The sequence below is a fragment of the Vicugna pacos genome, chromosome 11 (genome assembly GCF_048564905.1).
Source record: "Vicugna pacos chromosome 11, VicPac4, whole genome shotgun sequence".
Classification (NCBI taxonomy): Eukaryota; Metazoa; Chordata; class Mammalia; order Artiodactyla; family Camelidae; genus Vicugna; species Vicugna pacos.
In genome coordinates, this window is record NC_132997.1 from 78486338 (window position 1) to 78501788 (window position 15451).

The 15451-nt window shown below is 43.8% G+C and overlaps 1 protein-coding gene and 1 long non-coding RNA gene across 2 annotated transcripts in view; one reads left to right on the forward strand and one right to left on the reverse strand.

Moving 5' to 3' along the window:
• Window positions 1–92: 92 nt before the first annotated feature.
• On the reverse strand, window positions 93–1963 carry LOC140699833 (uncharacterized). Its single transcript, XR_012078077.1, has 2 exons — window positions 1853–1963; window positions 93–461 (listed from the first exon to the last, which is right to left on the reverse strand). It is a non-coding gene; the product is annotated as an uncharacterized lncRNA (long non-coding RNA).
• Window positions 1964–2210: 247 nt separating this feature from the next.
• WBP1L (WW domain binding protein 1 like) overlaps window positions 2211–15451 on the forward strand; it is a 52764-nt gene continuing 39523 nt past the window's right edge. Inside the window, exon 1 of the mRNA XM_006210458.4 lies at window positions 2211–2429. Within this exon, the coding sequence (XP_006210520.1) occupies window positions 2340–2429 (90 nt within the window). The 5' untranslated portion in view covers window positions 2211–2339. The remainder of the gene's footprint in view (window positions 2430–15451) is intronic.

Genomic DNA, 15451 nt, shown 5'->3' on the forward strand with positions numbered 1-15451 from the left:
ACTGGACACTTCATATAAATGGAATCGCAGTATGTGGCCCTCTGTGTCTGGCTATTTTCACTTAGCATAATATTTTCAAAGTTTATCCGTGCTGTAACATGTGCAATTTAATTTTAGCTGATATCTGAGCAGAAAAGTGTGTCTTTGAGCTAGTTTTCTTAGGACTGGAGATCTGGCTTCAGCTTTGCCCATTTCCAAAGGCAAATAGGAAAAACATTACCAGAGCTAGCCAGAGCTCGGAAGCAATTCTGCATTGATGTTCTTTCAAGAACGCACAATCCTCTTCTTTCTTTCTCAGCTCCTTAGGCCTCCTGGCATTCCTCCTCTCTTCATAGACAATCACTCTTTTGGAAAAGTCTGGAGTATGTAGTGGCTGCAGTTCAGAGGCATATTAGAGAGTTCACCCAAACTTCATCTCAGCTCTATTTTGTAAGGCTTCTCTGCTTTCTTTGAATTGACTCCTGTGGGATGTGGAAAGAAGTGGGTAGGTGACTAAAATGCCTTGGTGCAAGAAGTGCTAATCCAGACTGGACAGGGTTTAGTATTTGCCCTGTCCAGTAGCTCAGTTTGAGCTCTCAGGTAAAGGGAGGAAGGGAAGTTGTGGCAAAATCCCCTGTGTTTGCCGAGATGAAACCTTTGCGGGTTTCCTAATGATGGTACCTGGCCTTTATATGTTGAGGCTAGGATTGGGACACTGTAATGAAAACAAGGTGGCCCCCTGCCTAGTACTCAATCTTCTTTTCCCCTAGGACGTCTGATGGTAGAATGGATGAATTTCTAAGAAATTTAAGATTGGCAAAAATCCCTTCTTTAGCACTTGGGAAAGCAGGATCAAGATAGAGGCAGAACCAATTTCTTCACTCTTACCTGTTTCCCACTCACTTGAGCCAAGAAAAAAACTCCTTCTGGGCTCAGCTATGGGCCAGACTGGGCCAGGCTGTAAAATGCTTTGGCAGGTTTTTGAGAGAAAATTGGCAGCTAGACAGCTGGCTTCACTGCCATGTGTCTTCATTTGTGCATTTATTTCACCAACATTGATTGAGCTCATGGTTGGGCCCTGTACAGGGTGTTAGAGGATTTCTCTTAAAAAATACGACCTGATGTGCCATAGAAAAAGCAACAAATTGAATGGGAGGGGTCTGGCAGGCAGAAATTACAGATTAGATACGCTGTGTGGTGTTATGTGAATTCAGAATAAGAAACAAGGGGCTGGGAACTAGGAGTTTGTAAACAGGGAACTGTATGTGTAATGTGCAAATGAAGTTAAGTGCACTATAGGACAGTACATTGGAGGATCTCATGTGTTTGGTGTGAGCAGAATGTGTGGGAAATGTAGTGGCAGTAGGTGAGATAAAGAAGTATGCAGGGACCAGAAAGGACCATATTGAGAAGTTTGGATTGTAAATCCTGCAGGAAGTTGAAGTATTTTGACAGGGGAAGCCCTGAGGCGGTAGTATTTGGTTTTTAGGTGGTAGAGCACCCCTGCTGTGTAGGAAGGAAGAATTGGCAACTGGCAAATCAGCAGGGAGACCATTTGTATTTAGTCAGAAGATGAGAACATGGATTGAAGTAATAGGGGTGGATTTCAGGGCTATTTCTGAGGTAGTCAATAGAATTTTGTCTCTCAAATTTGGGGTGACAAAATACTATCTCAGGTAAAGATACTATCTCAGGGAATTCAGTTGATCTAAGCTACTGCTTGAGCAGTTTGAGATTATGACAGGGACCCTGGTACTGTGGCTGTGCTTAAAGACAAAAGACATCAAAAGATTTTTAGATTGCAGTTGTCTTCGTTAAAAGCCCCCGGATACCTTCTAAAAGTAATTTATTTTACCCTTTAGAATTACCGTACCCCTCTTCTTTGCTATACCATGGAAATCTAGTACTTCCGCCACACTCAAGATGGCGACACCAGAACCAGCCTTTTCAACACACGTTTTGGGTGGCCCCGCCCCCCGATCGGAGCTAGTTCCGCCACTCTACGGAGCGGGACGCATTTACGCCGTCTCGCAGCACTCAAGATGGCCCGGCTTCCTCCTACTTTCCATTGGCTGGATTCCTCCGATTTTCCGTCCCAATGACAGGGCGGGACTTCGCTTTGATCGACAGCTATTTTGACCAATGGAAGAAGGGCAAGGGCCAATGAAGCGCTGGAACTGGAGAACCAGCCCAGTGTCTGGGAGGGCGTTTGGGCTGGGGCGGGGTGGAGCAGAGCCGGAAGCGGGAGGGGAGAGTGAAACAGGAAAAGAAGGGAAGAAGGAAGAAGAGGGAAGAGGAGGAGAGGGAGGAGGAGGAGGGAGGTGGCGGCGCCGTGGCGGAGGAGCAGGAGCAGGAGGGGGATGGAGGGGAGAAGGCTCCTGGGTGGCATGGCGCTCCTGCTCCTCCAGGCGCTGCCCAGCCCCGTGTCAGCCAGGGCTGAACCCCCGCAGGTAAGGGGGAGGGGGCGTTCGGGCCAGGCTGGGGGCCTGGGGGTCGTCGAGGCCCGGCTGGAAGGGGCTGAAGGAATGTTGTTGCCATGAGTTGAGGGGTCCCGAGAGGGGCACCCATGCCTTGAGTGGACAAGATCTAAGGGGGCGTCGGTGTTTGGCTGAGGGACACCTGTGACGGTTTTGGTGCCAGGGAGGTAGCAGAGGCGTGGTGCCAAGCGAGTGAGGGGCCTTTGAGACGGGAGTTAGGTCAGGTGGGCTGGAATGACTGTGAATGGATAGTGGTGACAAGCGGGGGCCAATGGGGGCGCATTCGTGTCCCCTGGTGTGCGCGTAGGGGTACGTGGGTTATTGAGCGGGCCTGAGAGGAAGGAGGGGCTGAGAGGATATTTAATTCAAGCCGGGCATTGGAAAGTTCTGAGGGCATCTTGGCCCCATTCTTAATGGTGTTGGAGGCAGGACTCTTGGAAGGCAGGTGGGATGAAGTAGACTGGGACCCCTCAGCAGCAGAGCACACTCTTATTAGGCTGGCTGGTCTAGGGGAGCCGTCACCGATGCTGATCTGAGCCAGCTCCGGGTTTTGAGCAAAGGGTGGTGCTGATGCCAATACGGGCAACAAATGGAGCACCCCAGCTTTTCTTGCTAGGTGGCTTGCTTCTTATACGGGCAGACAAGCTTGCTTGTGCTGATTTCAGCTCCGGCTGGCATTTCGAAACCCTAATGGGAGCGTTACTCCTGGTGCCAAGTTGGGTGGGGTGCAGTAGGGGGAATCACCCCTCCTTCCCTTGAATTTGGCAAGGCTTTACCTTTCTGTTTTCTTCACTTTCTGTGCCCTGTCTTTTCAGAAAGGCATAGGCACACATACACACACAGAGAACAAAATGACACAGTCTATACAGCTTAGCACTTGAACTTTGTGTTGTGATCAAGAGTAGAAGCAGAATGCCAATAAAAATCTCTTTTCCCTTGGAGTTGTGGGCCACCTTTTCACATATGCACTATGTTTTGCCCATTAGTATCCTCCATTTAAAACATTAATTTTTTTAATGAGATGGAATTCATGTAACATAAACCATTTAAAATCACTTAATTAACCATTTTAAAGTGAACAATTCATTGGCGTTTAGTACCCTCACAGTTTTGTGCAACCACCACCTCTGTTTAGTTCCAAAACATTTTCATCACCCCAAAAGAAAACCCCCCTGTACCATTAAGCATTTCCTACCTGTTCTCCTTCCCCTAGCCCCTAGCAACCATCAGTCTGTTTTCTGTCTCTATGGATTCATCTCTTCAGGATATTTCATATAAATGGAATCCTATAGTATATGACCTCTTGTGTCTGGCTTCTTTCCCTTAGCATAATGTTTTCAAGGTTTATCCACGGTGTAGTGTGTACCTGTACTTCATTCCTTTTTATGGCTGAATAGTACTCCATTGTGTGGTTATACCGTACTTGGTCTGTTCATTTCTCTGTGGAACTATCCTCTGCTTTTCCCAAAGAATATACATATGTAAATTAGAAATCATATGTGAAAGGAGTAAGAGCTCATTTTCTGACCCAGTATGTTCCTTTTTCTAGGGCTGGGACTCTTGTTATAGGCTTTGTTGGGGTTCTTTGTTTTCACAGTTAAAATCATGAACTGACAGGAGAAATAAATTTTGTTAGAAAAGTTATAGCCCTTAGGGCTGGTATAGCTAAGAAGTATAGTTGTTTAGAGAACAAAATATAGAACAAACTATAGTTTTTCCTTTACACCTGCCTCTTTCTGTAAGTATCTTTAAAGGCTGTTCCCAATAACCAATAATTAACATTGCTAGAAGGTTGATTTAGGTCCGGGGCAGCCTTTGGAGGCAGGTACCCTGGGCCTGTGGCCTGCATCACCCCAAGGGAGAGCAGTGATTGGCCTCCAAGTCAACCATGGGAACCAGAACCATTTCTTTAACAGGAGGCAAGATGGTAAGTGGAGGTTCCTTCCTAGCTCACGGGAGCCTGAGAAGTAGAGAGAAGGTGTGGGAGGGGATCTTTAGTCTAATGCCCTAATTGCAATTTGTGGATCACAAGCCATTTTCTTATCATTTCTTTGGCACTTACAATACTTATTTTGGGGACAGGGTGGCTTTTGTACTTTGTTCCATTTGGATGGATGCTAGCACCGACCAGCAGCTATTATGTGGTTACAGTTCCTGCCGAGAAGGGAAAGTTTTTGGGATTAGTAGTCTCTCTCATCCTGACCCCCTCCCCCAGACACTCCTACCCTCATCTCCCAGCCCTTTTCTCATTGAGTTCTCAATGATCTATCGTGAGAATTGTGTTTTGAATTTTAACCTTTGGAATGGAAGTTCCTATATAATTATTAACTCTGAATCCACCACAATTTTGTCAATTTAGTTTTTGTTTTGGTTTGGTTTTTGTTGATTTTGGCTTGTAGAAATCAGTGAAAAGAAAATTCAGAGACTGTTTTGGCATAGGATGTCTTTCAGGTACTCACTGTCCTTATTTCAACAAGTGGCTTCCAGCCAGCTCTGCATCGAGGAGAACTCTCTGTTCTCATTCCGAATTGAAAATGGTATGGGTACCTCATTGCATTTTTTCCCCCTTTAAACGGCTCTGTCAAATACGATCTTTTTTTCACACATGCATTTAATATCAAATATATGGCATTAGGCGGCTTGCTTGCCCTGGTACCAGCTCTGCACTGGAACAGTCATTTCCTGCCATCCTGGCCCAGACAAATTCATCCCCTTAACTCCCTTCTGTGATTAGGAGCTTCGACTATATTTTCCTGTCATTGTAACTCAGATGTGATTCCTCAAATCCATAAAGAATAAAAAAGCAGTAGAGTCTCCAATCAGTAAGGCCTTGGCATTTGTCTCTTCCAGCTGAATTACGATGGAGATGTGTGGGTTTAACATCTTTTTCCATAAAGCGATCTGGCCAATGGGCTGGGCGCAAATCTGTAGAGATGCAGTCCTTACCTTTCCTCTGCCATGCTTACAACTTTGAGTTGGTTGGGGGCCTGAGTTCCTGATATTTTTTCTTCCCACCACACCCTCCAGTAGTATGCCCCTCCCTCCCCCTTTACTCACCTCCACTGCCCCAGTTTTCAGTCCGAAAGCTTTACTCTTCTTTCTTAAATAGGGCATTTCAGTGCGACCACCCTCATTCCTTCTTGTAGAGTAGTGGGATGTGAGACTTCCAGATCCTTATCCTCATTCTGTCATTTTCTTCTGCTTTATATACCAAAGTGAGCAGTTGTCTGAAATCCACATCATGAGTTGCTGTGAATCCTTTCAGGAGAATCCAGCAAACATTTACTGAAATGTTCACTCTTTGCAGCACGCTCTTATTCCCAGGCACTGGGAACCCTCAAATGAGTAGCAGGATCCCCATCCTCAGGGAGCTACTAATCTTATGGGAAAGACAGATAACACATAGAGTGACCTGTAGTCTGCAGGGATCAGCGCTGTAATGGAAGTGCAGACAGAAGGTAGTGGGAACAGTCAGGGGGAGGTGGGGATTTGGGGAAAGCATCATACAGGGGGAGGCTTTCAAGTTTGATAAGTTGGATGTCTATGGCCGAGGAAGGGGGAAAGTTTACTCCAGTGTGTAAGAGTGAAATGGAGTGTTTGGAAGTAGCATGTAGTCTGTGGTGAAGGTTTTGAGTGTGGGTGTGTAGTAGAGGACTGGGAAGGGAGGCTGGGACTCAAAACGGGGGCTGCAGTTAGATGGTAAGGAGGCCTTTTATCCTTCTGTGGAAGCAGTGCTGTCCAGTAGAACTTCCTGTGATGCTGGACATAGTCTATATCTGTGTTGCCTGTTTTATAGCCACTTAGCCCCCATGTGGTTATTGAAGTGTGGCCAGGATAACTGAGGAACTCAATTCTTAATGACATTTAATGTTTTATATCAACTTTACTGAGACAGAATTTACATGCCAAAAGACTCATCCTTTTAAAGTGTGCAGAAAATGTTTTTTCAGTAAGTCACAGGGTTGTGTGACCATCACCACTATCTAATTGTAGAATGTTTTCACCACCCCAAAAAGAAACCCCATGGCCATTAGCAGTCCTTGCCCATTATACCCCCTCCTTCCCTAGCCCCTGGCAACTGCTAATCTACTTTCTATCTCTGTGGATTTGCCCATTCTGGACATTCCCTATAAATGGAATCATGCACCATGTGGTCCTTTGTGACTGGCTTTCTTTCACTTAGCATACTATTTTCAAGATTCCTCCACGTTGATGTATCAGTATATCATTGCATGTATCCGTTTTTCACTTCTTTTTATGGCTTATTAATATTCATTTGTATGAATGCACCACATTTTATTTATCCATTCATCAGTTGGACATTTGGGCTATTATGAATAATGCTGCTATGCACACGCATGTACAATTTTTGTATAGACATACATGTTTTCATTTCTCTTGGGTATGTATATACCTGATAGTGGAATTTCTGGGTCATATGATAACTCTGTGTAACCTTTCGAGGAACTGCCAGACTGTTTTCCAAAGTGGTATGATATTTAATTTTAACTAATTCAAATGAAATAGTCACATGTGGCTACTGACTATGTATTAGATAATGCAGATCTAACAGCTTTCCAGTGTGGAGGTGGAATACAGTGTAATGTAGTGGTGAGGGCGTGGGCTCTGGGGCAGACTACCTGAGTTCCAACCTGATTCTTCCACTTAATATTGAGTAAGCTACTTCACCTTTTTGTGCCTCAGTTTTCTCATCTATAAAATAGAAATAATAGTACATACCTTATAGGTTTGTTGTGAGGTGAAAAGATACAATATATGTAAAGCTTTGGGAATATACTTAGTGGTTATTAAATATAATAATAATTATCACTATTATTCTTATTGGTGAACCTCTGAGTGCATTGTGGTTGGTAACTCTCAAACTAGGTTCAGAAACAGATTTGGGGAGTTTGAAAGTGATTCTATCCTGATTCTGTTCTATATCTGAGTTTAGGTTTGTCTCTGTGATCTCTTACTTATGTAGGTAGGTGGCTTTTCGTGATAAGTGAATGTAGAGTAGTGGCTCTCAAGGCAGGGAGGGTAGAGCTCAGTGGTAGAGCACATGCTTAGGAAGCATGAGGTCATGGATTCGATCCCCAGTACTTCCACTAAATAAAAACAAACAAACAAACAAACCTAATTACACCCCCCCCACACACACAAAAAGGGTAGTGGCTCTCTATTGGGGACAATTTTGCCCCTTCCTAAGGACATTTGTCAATGTCTGGAAACTTTTTTTTAAATGGAGGTACTGAGAATTTAGCCCAGGATCTTGTGCATGCCAAGCATGTGCTTTACCACTGAGCTGTACCCTCCCCGCTGGAAACATTTTGATCATCAAAACTCAAGACCGCTACTGGCGTCTGTGGTGTGAAGGCCAGGGATGCTGCTCAGGGTAATCCTCCCACAGCAAAGAATTGTCTGGTCCAGAATGTCGGTAGTGCCAGGGTGGAGAAACCATGGTGTGGTGGTACCTGCCATCCGCTTACCAGCTCTTGATCAGTATCACGGGATTTGAGGCCAGCCTTCCTATGAAGAGATGTGTGTGACATAACTTCTGAAAACAAACTTTAGGTGGGAAAGTTTAAAGCTTTCATACCCTCAATCTTTTTTTTTTCTTCATACTCTGAATCTTGATTACTCTCAGATTTGTTGACATAAGTTACCAGTCAGCTCTGCTTTGTCAGCCAACATCAAATATTTTGAAGAAAAGCACATTTCCTTGGTCAGTGGTTCAGTAAGCAGGTGAGCCTCCCTAAGTCACCCGATCTTGAACTTTCTTTCCTCTGGCTTTGGTCTGCCCTTGTGGTTTCCTTTTAAGAATGCATTTGTTTTTGCCCCAAGGAAAGCCTGATGGCCAGTTAACTTTCTTTTCTCAGTGCCCTCCATGGTCCCATAACCAATCCGAACTGAGTCATGTTCTTAGAACTTTTTCCTTTCCCCATTCCAAGTCTTGGCTGTCCTCTCATTTTCGGCCTCATGAACATTAGTTTGTTCTCACACATGCTCAGCTTGCGGAAACCATTAGATGCTCTCAGGGTTGCCACGAGGGAAGCTGACAGTCCTGGACCTCAGCAGGGCTGTGTCAAGAGGAGAGCCCTCTCTTTCGGGCCCCAGGATGCAGCTCATCTGTGGGTGTTGAGCACAAGCTGGCAACTCAGTGGATGCTGTGGGTATCCTAAATGGCTTTGGATTCAAATTCCAACTGCCCTTTGAATACCTGGGGGCCTCTTTCTTGCCTTCAGTTGTTGGACTAACATTTGAGGGACCATCAGGATGAGGTGCTGCGATGACGTGGGTTCATTCCTTGCCCTACAGCCTGGATTGTGGGCACTGCCGGGGCCACTGATCCCACTATAACCGCATAGACAGTGCGGCCAGTGAGTGACAGGGAGTAGTGACTGCGGGTCTTGGTGACCTGTCTAGGTATTGGCATATGACATTCTGAGATCTGACTGTGGGCCCCACCCTTCTGGCCCATCCTTTGCAGTTCCACTAGGTGGAGCAAAGTCTGGCCAAAAACCGACATGCATTGTGGAAACCACAAACAAAGAAATACAAATAAATCCAGAACATTGCAACCTGGGAGGTAAGGAAAAGGGAAACAAATCTCATCCTATTGAGTTCTGCAGCTTGTTGATACAATTCTGGGCTTTCCCAGTGTGGGAATTAAAGTAGGTCATCCTCTCAGACTTGTGAGTCTTGCCTGGATGGGGTTTTGGGGATACTCTCGCTTACTCAGCTACATTCCCATAGCTGGCTTTATTTACTTTTGGTTTTCTCTTTTCCATGCTTTCTTCTGTGGGAAAGCAGATGAGCTGTGTATCTTCTGTTCATGGTGCTGTCCTCACCCTCATATGCCATGGTTCAGTTTTCATTCCCGACCTAGGTGTTTTAGAGAATTTAAACTTGTTTTGGAAGAGGTGAGAGTGACTGTAAGACGCTGCAAGAATATTTGTGGCTTGGAAGGGTGGGTCCTGGAGTGAAGTTATAAAAACATGTGTCTGTTTTGATTTTTAAATATGGAGCAAGACAGATCTCATGTTGTAACACTGTTCTGTTACACGTTCTTGCAGATCAGAGGCCTACGGTTCATGGAGAAAATAACTATTTTTCAAAATTGTACATGGCCCTTTTTGTTTGCCATTTAAAAATTACCTTCCTCATCTTAGATTCCACCTGGAAGTTTCACTCTGGTTGTGTTAAAAACCAGCCAAACACAGATACAACCAGAAAACACCCATAGCTTAGTTTATTGATCGGATTTAAATATTTGTGGTTTATTTGGGAGAGAAAGTTAATATCTGGCTTTCTACCCCGGGGTGTTGGAGCAAAATAGCTCTTTGGGACTTGAATGTAGAGTTGAATGGTGTGAGAAGGTCATCCTGTGTACTTCTTTCTTTTTTCTCGAGTCTCTTGTCTTTTTGCAAATCCCCTTGCTGCATTTGCAGTGGGGGTGGGGTGGGGCGGCAGGGGGCGGGGGGACAGAAAACCTGCACCGGCCTGATTTGGCACACGGTCCACTATGGCTCTCTCTCCATTTCCTTTCTTAGATCTGATTGCTGCTTTTCTTTGGGCCTTAAGTTACCTTTTACCTTTCACATCAGTGTTTTGTTTTGTTGGAATACTCAATGGATATTATTTTTTCTCGAAGTATTGTCAGTTTACAATGTTGTGTCAGTTTCTGGTCACATCAGTTTTTAATTACACAGAAATAACACATGCTCATAACAATGGTAAATGCAGAAATACAAAAATACTTAGAGTAAAAAGGAAAAGTTTGTGGTTTGGTGTGTATTTTTTGGTGGCTTTTCTGCTTATGCTGCATATTCATAGATATAATAATTTAACTCCTATATATAAACTCATACACACGCACACACATATATATAATACATAAAATTGTTGATCTGGGTAGGGTTCCTTATTTTCTTTCATTTGTTTTTAAAGCAAAAATGGGATAGTTTATATGTAGTACTTTAACAACATGCACTGTTTTTTAACCTTAATATATTGTAGACATTTTTTTTGTAGACTTTTTTTTATATTGCATACATACCTCTAATTTTTTTTTAACGTCTGTATGTTATTGCTTTAGACCAGGGTTTATTTAAGCATTCCTCTATAAGTGAACACACGTTGTGCCCAAGTTTTTGCCATTTCACACTGTGCTACAGTAAACATTGTTGTGCTTATTTCTTTCTGCAGTTGTGCTAGATTCCTCAACGTGGAATTAGGGGTTATGGGCTTACAGGGCATGTACATTAGAAATTTGGGGTTGGTGATGCCAAGTTGCTCTCCAAAGCGGTTGTATCAGTTTACATTCCCATCAGTAGGGCTCATTTGCCCACACATGTGTATGAGCATCACTTCTTCACCTCCTCCCTCTGCTTATCCTTGAAAATGCACTTTCTGACTCTTTAACACAGGCATCTGGGGAACATTTCTGTTTACTCCCTCAAAAGCCTATAGGTCTCTGATTTGCTAAGCTTCCAGTCTCCTTCTTGTCTGCAAACTGGTTGCTCCCTTTACTGTGGAACAGGATTCACCCAAGGGCAGTGAGCCTATAGCCAAAGGAGGGTAGAAATGCCTGCCCATGTGCTGAGAGAAGTGGTTTGTGGTCCCCTGGAAGATGTCAGGCAGATGGCCTGGAGCTGTTGACCAGATGCTGTGTGGCGCCCAGGTCTAATTTCGTGCCTGCCCAGCCACCCTTCCGTGGTGATCGTCCCAGAAGAAGAGATGCTTGGAAGCAGTACTGCTGAGAGTGCAGACTCTGGAGCCAGACTGCCTCTGAATAACCTTGGGCTAGTTAGTTAACTCAATATCCTCATCTGTAAAATGGGATAATAACGCCTAGCTAATATTGTGGGTAAATTGAGTTATTGTGAGGATTAATTGAGTTAATATTTACAAAGCTCTTAGAGCAGTGCTTGCCACTAGTAATTACTTGGCAAATGTTAGCCTTTGTTGTTGTTGTTACTGCTTATTTTAGCTTTGGGGAACTTTAAGGCTTCCCTGTTCCCTCACTAACCCAAGATCTGTTTTCAGTGGAGGACTTTAAGAATATATTTTGCTCCACTCCTGATCCAAAATGCACGTGAATCACTTTCCATATCCTCAGCCTTTGCAGTCAGATGAGGGGTGTTTTCTTGGCATTAATTTTTAAAAACTAAGTATGAAATTATTTATTCTTAGAGCAGGTAAGTTAGAATACAGGCTGTTACTCTGATAAGCACATTGTACCCTCTCTAGTGAGGGAGAGTGGGGGGTTACCACCAGCAAGGAAGTGTGCCGTTACCTCTGGTGTGGGAGCTGTGGTTTGTCACTCATTCTGACCGCAGTGCTAGGGCCACACACAGAGCTCTGTGCTCTCAGTACACAGTGTACTGTACCAAGGTGAGGGGCGCCCTGGGGCTTATTGACACCTGTCTCCAACCTCCATTTGGTACTTCCTGTTCTGAGGTGAAGATGGTTTCTGAGGCTTTTTTTTTTCTCTTTATAATAACAGCTTTATGAGATGTAATTCACATACCATAAAATTTACTCTTCCAGAGTGTACAATTCAGTGGGTTTTAGTATATTCACAAGGTTGGGCTACTGTCACCACTATCTAACTTCAGAACATTTTCATCACCCCAAAAGAAATGCTGTATCAGCATTCATCCCCTCTCTCCCGATCCCCTCCCCCAAGTCCCTGGCAAACAGTAGTTTATTTTCTGTCACTCTGGATTTTCCCATTCTGGACATTTCATGTAAACGGAATCACGTGTCAGGTGCTATTTTGTGACTGGCTTCTTTCACTTAGCATAGTGTTTTCAAGGTTCACCCCTATTGTAACATATCAGTGTCCTTCCTTTTTATGGCTGATTAATACTCCATTGCATGGTTGTAACACATTTTATTTATGTAGTCATCAATTGAGGGACATTTGGGCTATTTCCACTTTGGGGCTATTATGAATAATGCTGCTTTGAACATGAACATACCAATTTTTGAGTGGACATCCGTTTTCATTCTCTTGGGTATATACCTAGAAGTGGAATTGTTGGGTCATATGGTCAATTTTTGAGGAACTGCCAGACTGTTTTCTATAGTGCTGCATTGTTCATCCCCACTAGCAGTATATGAGGGTTTCATTTTTTCCACATCCTCTTTGGCCCTTGTTATTGTCTGTTTTTTTTGTTTTTTATCATGACCATCCTAGTAAGTGTGAAGTAGTATCCCATTGTGGTTTTGATTTGCATTTCCCTAGTAACTAGTGATGTTGAACATTTTTTCATGTCCTTACTGGCCATTTGTATGTCTTCTTTGGAGAAATGACTATTCAGTTTGTCTGACTGAAAGGACAGTGGTATTCCCACGGAATCCCAGTGAGTGACTGCTCAAGGCAAGGTTCTCCTTTAAACTAGACTTTGTCAGGGCACTGGCACTCTCGACCCAGACATGCCACCATCTCTTCTCATGACCTTGGGCCAATTACTTTACTTCTCTGAGTCTTCATTGCTTCTATCAACGTGGCCCAGCTTCGGCTCTGAGGCAGCCACTTCTGCTGTAAGAGGTCCATGTGGTCACAGAAGTCTCCCATCTCTTGTGGAGATTCACGGTGCATGTGCTCAACAGTTAAACCTCTAAAGAGGGTCCTACATTTAAGAAGCCAATATGAATCTCTTATCAGATCAGTGATTTGCAAATATTTTCTCCTGTTCTGTGGTTTTTTTTTTCACTTTCTTGGTGGTGTCCTTGAAGCACAAATGTCTTTAACTCTTTGTTCTTTTTTTTTTCCTAGGGGGTTAGGTGATTAGGTTTATTTATTATTATTTTTTTGAGGAAGTACTGGGGAATGAACCCAGGACCTCATGCATGCTAAGCTTGTGTTCTACCACTTGAGCTATACCCTCTCCCGAACTGTTTTTAATTTTGATGAATTCCAGTTTATGTTCTTCTTTTGTCACTTGAGCTTTTGGTGTTCCCTAGTTCTTTTTTTTTTTTTAATACCTTTATTGTAGTAGTTGTTCCCTAGTTCTTTACAGGCTTTGTAAAGCTTAATGTTATTTAGAGTCAAAAGTGGACAATTTTGTGGGGAGGGAAATAGCTCAGTGGTAGAGCACATGCACAGGGTTCTGGGTTCAATCCCCAGTATCTCCATTAATAAAATAAAAAAGAAAAGAAAATATTAGGAAAAAATGGACATTATTTAGAATAGACTTCTTTAATTTTTTTAAAATTATGGAGCATTTTAAACATTTACAGAAATAAAGAGAATGGTATACTGAACCCCCATGTACCTACCCATCACCCAACTGCAGCAGTTTAGTGTCTTGGCCAGTCTTATCGATATCCACTTTGACTTCCATTCATCCCCAGTGAAACTATTTTGAAGCAAATTGTAGACTTCCTACCATTTCAACCATAAATAGTTCCGTCTGAATCTCTGAAAGATAAAAGGACTCTGTTCCTGAACATAACCACCCTCCCACATCACACCCTAAAAAACTGACAATAATTCCTTAATGTTACAGGAGAGGATCTCGTGTGTAAAAATTTAAATTGGATCTAGGGGTAAAAATACTATTAGAAAATTCAGCTAATTATGACAGTTCTTCAGTTTTCCTACTCAGCCCTCTCTAAGAATTACACGACTTTAAAAAAGTTACTCCCCAATGGCACCCTGCAATCCTGAGTATCAAAAGTGCCCATCCAACCACAGCTTTCTCTGTTTTACTCGAACAGGTCTTGTGGTGAAGTTTGAATCATGCCAGTCCTCCCCCCACCAACCCCGTCTTTCTCCTCAAAACTTTCTTTGTCTTTTTTTTTTTTTTTGACGCATACATCCATCTGCAACCTCTGCCCAGTATACAAAGTGAAAAATTAACTTACGACTTTTGCCCTCAGTTTCTAGTGTAGGGAGAATTTTTGGAAAAATCCTGTTCTTATCTGAGATTGCACAAATGTTCGGAGAAACCTGCGAAAATGAGGTGAGCTGCCAATGTATCTTCTCTTTCAGCTCCCCCCAGACTTATGCTGGGCGTCCCCATCCTGTGCCTGGCAGGCAGTACTGGGGGGATCTCACGGCAGATGAGCAGTGCGATGGAGGGAGAGATGGAGCGTAGAATTTGGAGGCGGAAAAACACCACAGATATGATGATGCTATGAACAGATGTTCCTTAAGAGAGGCTGTGCTATTGGAAACGTAGGAGATTTAGGGTTGAACAAGCTTCTTGACTTTAGGGGTCTTTAGAGGTTTAACTGTTAAGCACATGCATCATGAATCTCCAAAAAGGACGGTAAACTTCTTTGACCACATGAGTCTCTTATCGCGGAAATGGCAGCCTCGGAGCGGTCTCTGGGCATGCTGATAGAAGGCAGGAAGGCTTGGAGAGGAAAGTAATTGGCCCAAGGTCATGAGAACAGGTGATAGTGTGGTCGAATGCCAGACCTCTGAGAGTCTGGTTGAAAGGAGAATCTGCCCCGGGGCAGTCAGTCGTTAGGGTTGCATGGGAAGAAGACCTCTGTCCCTTCAGTCAGAAACCCTAGGTCTAGTCCTAGGTCACCTCACATCTCGAGATCATCAGTATACCATTGGGCAGGTGGGGCTGGGAATAACCCCCTGGCCCTCTCCCCAGCTGATGGAAGGAACGACGAAAAGGGCTGTGACCCTTTTCAAGTTTATGAACCTTGAGTTCTCTGCAAGGGTGGTGCTTTGTCGTGTCTCTCACTGCTTAGTGCCACCTTTTCTGCAGTACTGAGCACACCTTGCCAAGAACGTGCATCTTGACCATAGTGAAGGACTGTGGAACGATGGATGTAAGTGCAAAGATACTGGCATCTGCTACTTTTTTCAGGGAGGGACAGTGGCTTGCGATGACTTCTTGCTGTGAGGGGGATGCTTTCTCAAAGGCCCTTCTAGTGTTCCCCGCCTAAGCTTTAGGCTTATACAGTAGGGTCTCCCTGCCCACTTCTGCTCTGCTCTAGTGCTTTCTTCATGATTTGGACCC